Source organism: Pristiophorus japonicus, chromosome 8 (assembly GCF_044704955.1).
Source record: "Pristiophorus japonicus isolate sPriJap1 chromosome 8, sPriJap1.hap1, whole genome shotgun sequence".
Classification (NCBI taxonomy): Eukaryota; Metazoa; Chordata; class Chondrichthyes; family Pristiophoridae; genus Pristiophorus; species Pristiophorus japonicus.
Window position 1 is genome coordinate 47,133,884 of NC_091984.1, and position 13,665 is coordinate 47,147,548.

Below are 13,665 nucleotides of genomic sequence, written 5' to 3' on the forward strand. Positions count from 1 at the left end.
ACTACATTGTAATTGCTACCATTTCCTCTTGTAGAGGTTATAAAGATAGGGCCTGATTTGCCTGTCCCTCCCTCACCCACTAGAATAACCTTCTGTCAGTTAATGTCCAGGCATACCTGTAAAGGTACCAGACGGTATCTGACACCCGTTCCTCAGCATGGAGTCAATACCTTCAGGAGAGGAGGGGCCACAGGAGAAGAAAATTATCGCGGAAAAAAAGAAGTGAAAATATATTCATGTCTATTTGGTCCTTTTAATTACAACAGTTTTGTATAATTATTGTTTAAATTGATTCAGTGGGCTAGAACCTCCACTTTTGTGCTTATCACCCAAAAATGGCCGTTATTTCCGGCGTGGGCATTAAAAAAGGGTTTTCAGATCGCCGGCTTCTCGCCCATTCCCAAAACACCTAGTTTACATTTTTGAAAATGGGCGTTACCGCGAGCAATATCAAATGGCCAGTAGCGTTAAATTTTTTTGATCTTTTGCCGTAAAGTGTGGCCGTCCTTAGCAAAGGCATGGACATGCTCAATTCCCGTGATTCTGGAGGTCAAGGGTTCCCATAACATGCGCAGAAGAGGAGCCAGAGAGCGAGGGAGCTCAGAGGGACTGAAGGCATCGTTGGGTGTGGTGTGGCTGCTTTGGGAGGAAGGAGGGAGACTTCAGAGCTTCACAGCAAGTAGGCAAACAAAAAATAGCTGTTAACAGCCACATAGTTGACCGAATTTGCCCTATAATGGAGAGAGAGGAGGAGGCATCACAGCACGCTGTGGAGACTGATGCTGGAGAGAGCAGTGAGGTGGGAGAGGAACAAATTGGAGGCAAAAGAGCCAGGAGGTTCTCGAACGAGGCAAATGCCTCCCTCCTGCAGGAGTCGAGTTACGCTGGGGTGATTTGACACAGGGAGGGCGTGGGAAGCTCACCCCAAAGGCCTACCAGATGATATGGACCAAGATAGCAGAGGTGGTCGAGTCAGCGACCAACAAGGTATGTGAGGGCAACCAGTGCCGCAAACGATGGAATGACCTTGTGGGATCCGCAAGAGTAAGTATTACATTGATTTACATGTACTTATGAATTTATATAATTTGATTTGTAAAAGTTGTGAGGGACTATCAGCAAATGTGAGGTCTTTTACGGGAATGTTGTACTAAAAGCCTGCAGTCATGGTGTATGTCTTCAGGTAAAGAATGATAATAATCATAATAATCATGATTACATCTGTCGGTTATAGAAACATAGAAACATAGAAAATAGGTGCAGGAGTAGGCCATTCGGCTCTTCTAGCCTGCACCGCCATTCAATGAGTTCATGGCTGAACATGCAACTTCAGTACCCCATTCCTGCTTTCTCACCATACCCCTTGATTCCCCTAGTAGTAAGGACTTCATCTAACTCCTTTTTGAATATATTTAGTGAATTGGCCTCAACAACTTTCTGTGGTAGAGAATTCCACAGGTTCACCACTCTCTGGGTGAAGAAATTCCTCCTCATCTCGGTCCTAAATGGCTTCCCCCTTATCCTTAGACTGTGTCCCCTGGTTCTGGACTTCCCCAACATTGGGAACATTCTTCCTGCATCTAACCTGTCTAACCCCGTCAGAATTTTAAATGTTTCTATGAGGTCCCCTCTCATTCTTCTGAACTCCAGTGAATACAAGCCCAGTTGATCCAGTCTTTCTTGATAGGTCAGTCCCGCCATCCCGGGAATCAGTCTGGTGAACCTTCGCTGCACTCCCTCAATAGCAAGAATGTCCTTCCTCAGGTTAGGAGACCAAAACTGTACACAATACTCCAGGTGTGGCCTCACCAAGGCCCTGTACAATTGTAGCAACACCTCCCTGCCCTTGTACTCAAATCCCCTCGCTATGAAGGCCAACATGCCATTTGCTTTCTTAACCGCCTGCTGTACCTGCATGCCAACCTTCAATGACTGATGTACCATGACACCCATGGTCTCTTTGCACCTCCCCTTTTCCTAATCTGTCACCATTCAGATAATAGTCTGTCTCTCTGTTTTTACCACCAAAGTGGATAACCTCACATTTATCCACATTATACTTCATCTGCCATGCATTTGCCCACTCACCAAGTCGCTCTGCAGCCTCATAGAATCCTCCTTGCAGCTCACACTGCCACCCAACTTAGTGTCATCCGCAAATTTGGAGATACTACATTTAATCCCCTCATCTAAATCATTAATGTACAGTGTAAACAGCTGGGGCCCCAGCACAGAACCTTGCGGTACCCCACTAGTCACTGCCTGCCATTCTGAAAAGTCCCCATTTACTCCTACTCTTTGCTTCCTGTCGGACAACCAGTTCTCAATCCATGTCAGCACACTACCCCCAATCCCATGTGCTTTAACTTTGCACATTAATCTCTTGTGTGGGACCTTGTCGAAAGCCTTCTGAAAGTCCAAATATACCACATCAACTGGTTCTCCCTTGTCCACTCTACTGGAAACATCCTCAAAAAATTCCAGAAGATTTGTCAAGCATGATTTCCCTTTCACAAATCCATGCTGACTTGGACCTATCATATTACCTCTTTCCAAATGCACTGCTATGACATCCTTAATAATTGATTCCATCATTTTACCCACCACCGATGTCAGGCTGACCGGTCTATAATTCCCTGTTTTCTCTCTCCCTCCTTTTTTAAAAAGTGGGGTTACATTGGCTACCCTCCACTCCATAGGAACTGATCCAGAGTCAATGGAATGTTGGAAAATGACTGTCAATGCATCCACTATTTCCAAGGCCACCTTCTTAAGTACTCTGGGATGCAGTCCATCAGGCCCTGGGGATTTATCGGCCTTCAATCCCATCAATTTCCCCAACACAATTTCCCGACTAATAAGGATTTCCCTCAGTTCCTCCTCCTTACTAGACCCTCCGACCCCTTTTATATCCGGAAGGTTGTTTGTGTCCTCCTCAGTGAATACCGAACCAAAGTACTTGTTCAATTGGTCCGCCATTTCTTTGTTCCCCGTTATGACTTCCCCTGATTCTGACTGCAGGGGACCTACGTTTGTCTTTACTAACCTTTTTCTCTTTACATATCTATAGAAACTTTTGCAATCCGTCTTAATGTTCCCTGCAAGTTTCTTCTTGTACTCCATTTTCCCTGCCCTAATCAAACCCTTTGTCCTCCTCTGCTGAGTTCTAAATTTCTCCCAGTCCCCGGGTTCGCTGCTATTTCTGGCCAATTTGTATGCCACTTCCTTGGCTTTAATGCTATCCCTGATTTCCCTTGATAGCCACGGTTGAGCCACCTTCCCTTTTTTATTTTTACGACAGACAGGAATGTACAATTGTTGTAGTTCATCCATGCGGTCTCTAAATGTCTGCCATTGCCCATCCACAGTCAACCCCTTCAGTATCATTCGCCAATCTATCCTAGCCAATTCACGCCTCATACCTTCAAAGTTACCCTTCTTTAAGTTCTGGACCATGGTCTCTGAATTAACTATTTCATTCTCCATCCTAATGCAGAATTCCACCATATTATGGTCACTCTTCCCCAAGGGGCCTCGCACAACGAGATTGCTAATTAATCCTCTCTCATTACACAACACCCAGTCTAAGATGACCTCCCCCCTAGTTGTTTCCTCGACATATTGGTCTAAAAAACCATCCCTTGTGCACTCCAGGAAATCCTCCTCCACCGTATTGCTTCCAGTTTGGTTAACCCAATCTATGTGCATATTAAAGTCACCCATGATAACTGCTGCACCTTTATTGCATGCACCCCTAATTTCATGTTTGATGCCCTCCCCAACATCACTACTACTGTTTGGAGGTCTGTACACAACTCCCACTAACGTTTTTTGTTATTTGGTATTCTGCAGCTCTACCCATATAGATTCCACATCATCCAAGCTAATGTCCTTCCGAACTATTGCCTTAATTTGCTCCTTAACCAGCAATGCTACCCCACCTCCTTTTCCTTTTATTCTATCTTTCCTGAATGTTGAATACCCCTGGATGTTGAGTTCCCAGCCCTGATCATCCTGGAGCCACGTCTCCGTAATCCCAATCACATCATATTTGTTAACATCTATTTGCACAGTTAATTCATCCACTTTATTGCGGATATTCCTTGCATTAAGACACAAAGCCTTCAGGCTTGTTCTTTTAACACCCTTTGTCCTTTTAGAATTTTGCTGTACAGTGGCCCTTTTTGTTCTTTGCCTTGGGTTTCTCTGCCCTCCACTTTTCCTCATCTCCTTTCTGTCTTTTGCTTTTGCCTCCTTTTTGTTTCCCTCTGTCTCCCTGCATTGGTTCCCATCCCCCTGTCATATCTGTTTAAATCCTCCCCAACAGCACTAGCAAACACTCCCCCTAGGACATTGGTTCCGGTCCTGCCCAGGTGCAGACCGTCCGGTTTGTACTGGTCCCACCTCCCCCAGAACCGGTTCCAATGCCCCAGGAATTTGAATCCCTCCCTGTTGCACCACTGCTCAAGCCACGTATTCATCTGCGCTATCCTGCGATTCCTACTCTGACTATCACGTGGCACTGGTAGCAATCCCGAGATTACTACTTTTGAGGTCCTACTTTTTAATTTAGCTCCTAGCTCCTTAAATTCGTTTCGTAGGACCTCATCCCTTTTTTTACCTATGTCGTTGGTACCAATGTGCACCACGACAACTGGCTGTTCTCCCTCCCTTTTTAGAATGTCCTGCAGCCGCTCCGAGACATCCTTGACCCTTGCACCAGGGAGGCAACATACCATCCTGGAGTCTCGGTTGCGGCCGCAGAAACGCCTATCTATTCCCCTCACCATTGAATCCCCAATCACTATTGCTCTCCCACTCTTTTTCCTGCCCTCCTGTGCAGCAGAGCCAGCCATGGTGCCATGAACTTGGCTGCTGCTGCCCTCCCCTGATGAGTCATCCCCCTCAACAGTACCCAAATCAGTATATCTGTTTTGCAGGGGGATGACCACAGGGGACTCCTGCACTATCTTCCTTGCACTGCTCTTCCTGTTGGTCTTCCATTCCCTATCTGGCTGTGGACCCTTTGCCTGCGGTACGACCAACTCGCTACACGTGATACTCACGTCATTCTCAGCATCGTGGATGCTCCAGAGTGAATCCACCCTCAGCTCCAACTCCGCAACGCGGACCGTCAGGAGCTTGAGGTGGATACACTTCCCGCAGATGTAGTCGTCAGGGACACTGGTGTCGTCCCCGAGTTCCCACATGGTACAGGAGGAGCATAACACCCGACCGAGCTCTCCTGCCATGACTTAACCCTTACACTTAAATTGGCAACAACAATGTTAAAAGTTACTCACTGATATAGAAGAGAAAAAAGAAAAACTACTCACCAACCACCAGCCAATCACTTACCCTCTTGGCTGTGACGTCACCTTTTGATGTGTTGTATCAGTCTCTGTGACAGTACCTAGCAGTGATATCATGCAATGATCTCATGCCATGTCGTCCTGTCACCTTTTACAGAAGAAGCTATCAACGATGAGGTCCGTGCAGAGACGAACTGATGGGGGGGCCATCAGTCCCCAGCGACATCACAGAGATGGAGGAGCGTGTACTCGCACTCATGGGGAAGCACCCCCGGACAGCCACGGACGCATCTGCAGACCCTGAAGTGATGCCACGTGAGTAAAGCTTACACCATTCCATGATGTAAAATCAATAAATGCCACACTCACTCATATCCGAACAATCATATATGTTAGATGATTTCTAAAAGTGTCATAGAAATAATGCTGGCCGAATGAAAATCACTGCAATACACAATGTGTTGATGGTCATGAAATGTGATTTCTGTGATGATTTTGATAGTGGTGGTGCTTTTGTCGTACGTATGCTGTGTGTGGCACTCATCATCATCATAGGCAGTCCCTCGGAATCGAGGAGGACTTGCTTCCACTCCCAAAGTGAGTTATTTGATGGCTGAACAGTCCGATACGAGAGCCACAGACCCTGTTACAGGTGGGACAGACATTCGTCGAGGGAAGGAGTCAGTGGGGCAGGTTTGCTGCGCACTCCTTCTGCTGCCTGCGCTTGGCCTCTTCCTACTCTTTGCGTTGAGACTCGAAGAGCTCAACGCCCTCCCGGATGTACTTTCTCCATCTCGAGCGGTCTGTGGCCAGGGTCTCCCAGTGTCAGTGGTGATGTCGCACTTTACCAGGAAGGCTTTGAGGGTGTCCTTATAATGTTTCTGCTCTCCTCCTTTGGCTCGTTTACTATGAAGGAGCTCCGCATAAAGCACTTGCTTTGGGAGTCTTGTATCTGGCATGCGTACTATGTGGCCTGCCCAACGATGTTGATCGAGTGTGGTCAATGCTTCAATACTGGGGATGTTAGCCTGGTCGAGGACACTGATGTTGGTGCGCCTGTCCTCCCAGGGGATTTGCAGGATCTTGCGGAGACATCGTTGGTGATATATCTCCAGCGACTTGAGGTGCCTTCTATACATCATCCATGCCTCAGATCCATACAGGAAGTCGGGTATTACTACAGCCCTGTAGGCCATGTGTTTGGTGGTAGATTTGAGGGCCTGGTCTTCAAACACTCTTTTCCTCAGGCAACCAAAGGCTGCGCTGGTGCACTGGAGGCGATGCTGAATCTCCGCATCAATGTCTGTCTTTGTTGATAAGAGGCTCCCGAGATATGGGAAATGGTCCACGTTGTCCAGGGCCGTGCCATTGATCTTGATGATTGGAGGGCAGTGCTGTGCGGCGGTGATAGGCTGGTGGAGGACCTTTATCTCACGGATGTTAAGCATAAGGCCCATGCTTTCATATGCCTCAGTGAATACATTGACTATATCCTGGAGTTCAGCCTCTGAATCTGCGCAGACGCAGGCGTTGTCCACGTACTGCAGTTTAACGACAGAGGTTGGGGTGATCTTGGAGCTGGCCTGGAGGAGGTGTAGGTTAAACAGCACGGGACTCACCTTGTCACCCTAGCACCCCCTTCTCCTCTAATAACCTCATTTGTGTTTTGCAGCTCAGCCAGCAGCGCAGCCCCAGGCAAGACCACAGAGGCCAGAAGGTGGGAGCGCGGGGCAGGAGTCGGCAGACAATCCTACTACATCTGGTGCTGAGGAGCCCCAATTCTCGCTCATCAATCCACTGGGTTTGTTCTCCACGGATGAGAGCGCGGTCTTCGACGAACCTGCATCGCCACACTCCAGAAGCCATTCCACCCCAAGGCCATTTAGTGGTCCTCCGGTCATTCCCACCTCCACTATGGAGGTACCGGCCCCAAGCACCTCTTTACAGCGCACGCCATTTGTCCCCAGGACAGCGCCGACACCGCGGAGCCCTCGTGGACATGGCAGGTCTGTTTCACGAGCGCGACATGACAGTGGAGAGATGGTACTGTTGTCCAGGAGGACTGTAGACATTGGTGACCAGCTCATCGAAGCATTAGGGGGCATATCCCGACAGCTGGCCACCATGATCGAGTACATTCCACACATGGCGGGGTCCCTGGATGCGATAGCCAGGAACACTGCTGCCACAGCCCTCCCAGTGATCCCAGAACGCGACACTCCACTCCTGGGTCCCACAATACCACTGCGAATGACAGATGAGAGCAAGGACCAAGATCCTGCTTCTGCATCAGAGAATGTTGCCCCCTTGGCACCTCCCCACTCCCGTACCCGTGAAACCACTGCATCTTCCTTCATCCCCCCCCCAGTGAGGCACCGCATGAGGAGCTCCTTGGCCAGGCGCCGTGGAGCGAGGAGGGGAAGGGGTAGAGGTCGGGAGAAGAAAGAGAGGGGTGAAGGAAAGTGAGGTGTATGTGCGCAGGTGATGGCTGTGTTATATCTCCATCTGGGTGTATGCAATTTGTTGCAATGTATGGGGGCTGGGGACCACGCTCCTGCTTTGCCTTTGTATTGTGTGTTGCTGGACATGTTGAACATTTGATTTATGTCAATGGTGGAAAAAGTGGGGTGTGGGTGGGGGTTGGGTGTTATTTGCTGTAATACTTATGATTTCCAACCAATGTTGGTATTAAACTTTTGTTATTGAACATAACCTTATTGCGCATTGTCTCAGATAGCTGGACTGTTACACACTGGTGATTCCTTACCATGAAAGGGTTAAATACAACTTAACATCAATCAACGTAAACTTTAACTGGCACCAAGATGATGGGCACCATTGATGTCTGAGCTGCACACACACATCAGTGTGTCAGCGTTGTCACTCACATCAGTGCTCTTTCAGGCAAATCTTTCCGATATCAGCTCCTCATGCAAGAGTGGGATTTAACAAATGCCAGCCACACCACTGGCTTTCATTCCGGTTAGTTCCACTTTTTGTGGGCGTTTTTATGAGCGAGCGATATTCTGGGCGATATGTGTGCGAGGTGGTGAAATTGACGATGGGCGACCTCCATGGCCGCTAGTTTGAGTAAATATGCTCTTTACGACAAAAAACAGTGGGCGGGCGTTCATATTGAATCTCGGGGTTAATTCCGTGCAGAAAGTAACGCTGGGCAATATTATGGGTGTTGATTTCGCCTATTCTGCTGATTCTGCCCCCAAAAAATGAGCGGGCGGTAATATTTTAAGCACATTGGGAAAATAATGCTTGGCGATAAGTCTCCTAAAAAAGCCTGTCAGTTTCCATTTTGTCTCAAAATGGGCGATATATGGGCGTTATACGTCATTTCAGCGGTAAAATGGGCATTAAGTGGGCATTAAGCATGCAAAAAAAGTGGAGATTCTAGCCCATTGTTTTTCTTATTTTCATCTTCAAGTATTTATTTTTAAACTTCTGGGATTTTTTTCCCTTGTTGAATTTCTGAAAACTTTCTGAATTTCCCAGATTTTTAAAGTTTGGGTTGGAGCAAATCCAGGTGAAATTCCCTGATTTCAATACATCAAAATGTTTAATAATATGTGGAATTATTCAACTGATTGACCAGTCAACAAGAGTTGAAATTTTGAGTTGACTGCATGTAGTTATCTCTGCAGACACACCTGAGATGTATATAAAAGGCTCAGTAATAAGCTGTTCTGGGTGAATGCTGCAATGAATGCCTACTGCAAAGTATGAAGAGACTGTGACCAGCTTCTCTGAATTTTGAGAGGTTTTTTTTGGAAACCTTGTCAAACATTACAAGTTAGTATTTCATATAAATTAATAACCTGTTGATCATCCAAGTTGTTTTAGAGAAGGAAACTATTAGCATAGATCAGTCATTTAATTTGTTGTTGGTAACTTGATTAATTTGATGACATTCTCCTCCCTTATCTAAACTGAACGCACAATAACAGTGCCACCAACTTGAGAAAAAAATATTTTCTCCACTGCTTGGGGAGGTTGCATAAGAGGCTGGAGTAAGAGGAACAGAGACTACAAGTTTGGAGAAAGGGAAGGGAAAGGCCATGGATACATTTAAACAGAAGGGTTAGCATTTTAAATTGGAGGTAATCAATGTAGGTCAGCGAGGATAAGGGTGATGGGTGAGTGGGATTTAGTGCAGGATAGGATACGGGCAAAAGTTTTGGATGATCTGCAGTTTATGGAAGGTGGAGGATAGGAGGCCGACCAGGAGAGCATTGGAATAGTGGTGTTATTGTAGGTGACAAAGGCATAGATAAGGCTTCAAGCAGCAAATGGGCTAAGGTAAGGGTGGAGGTGGGCTTCATTATAGAGGGTGAAAGGCAGTCTATGCGATGGAGGGGATACAAGGTTGCAAGCTCAGCTTGGCTCAGGGTGGAATAGAAAGCCAAGGTTGCAAATCATTGGGTTCAGCTTGAGACGGTGACTGGAGAGGAGATGGAGTCAGCAGTGAGAGCATGAAGTTTGTGGCAGGAGCTGACACAATAATGGCTTTGGTTTTCCCATTGTTTCGCAGGAGAAAATGTCAGCTCATCCAAGACTAGATGTTGGACAAGCAGTCTGATCACACACAGGTAATAGAGGGATCAAGGGAGGTGGCGAAGAGGTGCAACTGGTTGTCATCAGTGTATATTTGGAAGCTCATGTAATGTCTGTGGAAACTGTTACTAAAGGGCAGCTTGTAGATGAGAAAGGAGAGGGGGCCTTCCCAAAGTGATGGCGTGGGCTGGGAACAGGAGTCATTGCTAGAAGTGTTCTGGCTATGATTCAATAGGTAAGAATGCAACCATGCAATGGCAGTCCAACCAAGATGGACAATGGAGGATATGTGTTGGAGGAGGATGTTAGGGTTGACTGTTAAAAGCTACAGAGAGGGATAATGAACCACGGTTACAGTCACAGAGAATATCGTGGACATGGGGGTGATATAAAAAACCAGACATGGAATAAATATCTCGACAGGGAATAAAAAATAGCTTACTGCCATCTCACTGCTTGCCCTGTATTTCCCTCCATCCATCCCCATTGCGACTGCTGCAACAGGCTGCAGAGAGGCCAAGGAACTCAAAAAGGGATAATGCATCACTGTCACAGCTACAGAATGTCATGACATTGGTTTGGGCAGTTATGGTGCTGTGGGAGGGGTGGAAACCTAATTGAAGGGAGTTAGATAAGGAATTGCAGGAGAGGTGGACATAGATCTGGAAGGTGACAACATAGTCAAGGAATTTGGAGAGGAAAGAACAATTGGAACATAGCAACAGGAGTACGCCATTCAGCAATCGAGCCTGTTCCGTCATTCAATGAGCTCATGGCTGATCTGCAACCTAACTCCATATACCTACCTTTGGCCCATATTCCTTAATACCTTTGGTTAACAAAAAGCTATCAATCGCTGATTTAAAAATTAACAGTTGATCTAGCATCAATCGGCATTTGCGGAAGAGAGTTCCAAAATTCTACCACCCTTTGTGTGTAGAAGTGTTTCCTAATTTCACTTTTGAAAGGTCTGGCTCTCATTTTGAGACTATGCCCTCTAGTCCTAGATTCCCCAACCAATGGAATTAGTTTCTCTATCTACCTTATCTGTTCCCCTTAATATCTTTAAAATTTTGATCAGATCACCCCATACCTTCTAAATTCTAGGGAATACAACCCTAATTTGTCTAATCTCTCCTTGTACTTAACCCTTGAAGTCTGGGTATCATTCTGGTAAAACTACACCACACTCCCTCCAAGGCCAATATATCCTTCCAAAGATGTGGTGCCCAGAACTGCTCACAGTACTGCAGGTGTGGTCTAACCAGGGTTTTGTGTGGTTGCAGCATAACTTCTACCCCCTTGTATTCTAGTCCTCTGGATATAAAGGCCATTAGTCTTTTTGATTATTTTCTGTACCTGTTGATGATATTTTAATGATCTATGTACCTGGACCCCAAGTCTCTTTGGAACTCCACTGTTCTTTTTAGCTTTTCACCATTTAGAAAGTAATACGTTCTTTCCTTTTTAGGTCCAAAGTGCATGACCTCAACGTTTGCCTACAATGTCACCTATCTTAGTGTCATCGACAGTAGTTATTTTGAGGAGGGTATGATGTCAATGGTTTTGATAGGAAATGGGACATTACCCGAGGAGAGAGAGCCATTTACAATACCAGCTATAACGGGAACCAAGAAGAGAAGTTCAGTGGTCAGGAGAATAAAACTACAAAGAAAAAAATACCTTTCTGAAAGACACTCTTACCTGTATGTAACACTGAATATTGAATATAGGCCGATGAACACAATTAACTCCTTGTACAACAGCTTGTAAATACTTCCTTTCCAACGAAAGAGTAGCTTGGAAAACCCAGCAAATCGGGCATCTGCAACTTTTAATGTGTAAGAGATTGTCATGGTTCCCCTTGGTTGTAGTAATCTGAAAGTTCGGTGAAAATCTCAAATTAACATATACAAAGATAATATAATGAGTGCATTGCTTAGAGTTTTCAAGTGTAAGTGATGCTGACAGATGCCAGGGAGCAGGTAGTGTACCCACCCTCTGAAAATTGAGAAATTTATGAGGTGGAATTAACTGAAGATGGGGAAGTGGAGAAAATATAAAGGAAGGGGGTTGGGAAATCTATTATATGTACATCAAAGAACAAATGGAATGGGTCTGCAGCACTCTAAGTGTTAAAGTAATTTGTTACAACTAAATCATGTCCCCTTCTCTAGTAACGTACTGAATCATAAATCATAGTAATATATTCCTTTTAGTGACTTTTATTGATTACTAAATATCTGGAAGAATGATTAGTGGGATGCTATCGGTTTCTAGTATGTTCAATGAGCTCACCGATAGAAGGTGAGAATTCAGTTTTCTTCCACCTTCCGGCCTGGATTGGTGTCAAAGGTTCAACATTTTTATGCTATAAAAGCAGAATCTGAACCTGTGCCTGGAATTCTGAGGATTCTCTGGCGTGAGTTCAGCGGAAACTCTGGAGAAACAGCATAAATAGATAAAAATGGTAATTTACACCATTTCTCTGGGGTGTTTCCACCAATATCCTACTGAAGTTGTAGCAGATGATTGTGATCCCAGCAGAAATTCATGCCCAGATGTCTGAGGCATTTTAAATTGGTGGATGATACTGACAAGGCTGCATTTATTGACATCCCAAGTTTCCTCGATATAGCTGGGTGGTTTGCTCTCTTCAGAAAGCATCAGGAATCAACTACTGAAGTCACATATCATCCAGACCAAGTATGGTTGGGAGGTTTCCTTCAATGAAGAACAGTAGTGAACCAGTTGGGTTTTTGCAACTTTCATAGCTGACAAAGTACCAAATTTATTGAACTGAATTTCACAACTTGCTGTGATAGGATTTGCGCTCATGACCTCTGGGATATTTGTCCACTACCATAACCACTACACTAACCCACCCACTTTGAGGTGAGTTTCAATGGTCAGAAGTGGATAATACTGTGGAGGTAGAAGTAAACAATATAGGTGATGGATGGATAGGGTTTGATGGTCAGCTGTGGGTTTGACAGGATGCTAATGTTTCATATGGTTAGGCTCTGCCTCAGCAAGGGACATGGGAGAGTAATGGAGTCATGGGCAAGCGAGTAGAGTTTATGATGGGGGCTGGAAACAGTGGCATTAGTCATCTCAATGTTCACTTGTTGGCTCGATGTTAGATAGGCAGGTGGTCATGGGGTGCAATGATATGGTGGAGTAAAGTTGGGTGTCATCATTGTATATGTCGAAGCAGGCCCCATGACTAGAGGTGATGTCATTGAGGGGCAGTATGTAGATGAGCAAGAGGAGGTGGCCAACGATCCTTGGGGGGCTCTGGAGGTGACATGGCAGGGGCAGGAAGGGAAGCCACTGTTAGACATGGTGGCTATGTTTGGAAGTGAGACACCCCCATGGAGCTGGACGATGGAAATGGATGGTATCCTCAACTATACTGAATGCTGTGAGCAGCTCAAGAAGTACAATGAAAGATAATGTGCACAGTCACAAAGGATGTAATTTGTGACTTTGACCAGAGTGGTATTCATGCTGTGAACAGGGTGGAATGAAAGGATTCAAACAGGGAGTTTTGGCAGCGATAGGTATGGAGCTGTGAGGTGAAGACACATTTGAAGACATTAGAAAAGGGAGGTTGGAAATGGGGAAGTAGTTGACGGGGAGGGCTGCAGTGAGGTAGGATTTTTGAAGAGGGAACTAATGTCTGTTTAAAAGGGACGGGGATGGTGGCAAAGAGCCATTTACATGAGTCAGCAGATGTAGTTGAGTGGTCAGGAGTTACCTGAGAAAGTATAAGGAGGTGAGCTTC

General features: G+C 45.8%; 1 protein-coding gene across 1 annotated transcript in view; it reads right to left on the bottom strand.

Annotated features, from left to right (window-relative positions):
• Nucleotides 1-11,734, bottom strand: part of LOC139269121 (bestrophin-4-like) — a 52,251-nt gene extending 40,517 nt beyond the window's left edge. Inside the window, exon 1 of the mRNA XM_070888223.1 lies at nt 11,583-11,734. Coding sequence (XP_070744324.1) covers nt 11,583-11,734 — 152 coding nt within the window. The remainder of the gene's footprint in view (nt 1-11,582) is intronic.
• Nucleotides 11,735-13,665: the final 1,931 nt, after the last annotated feature.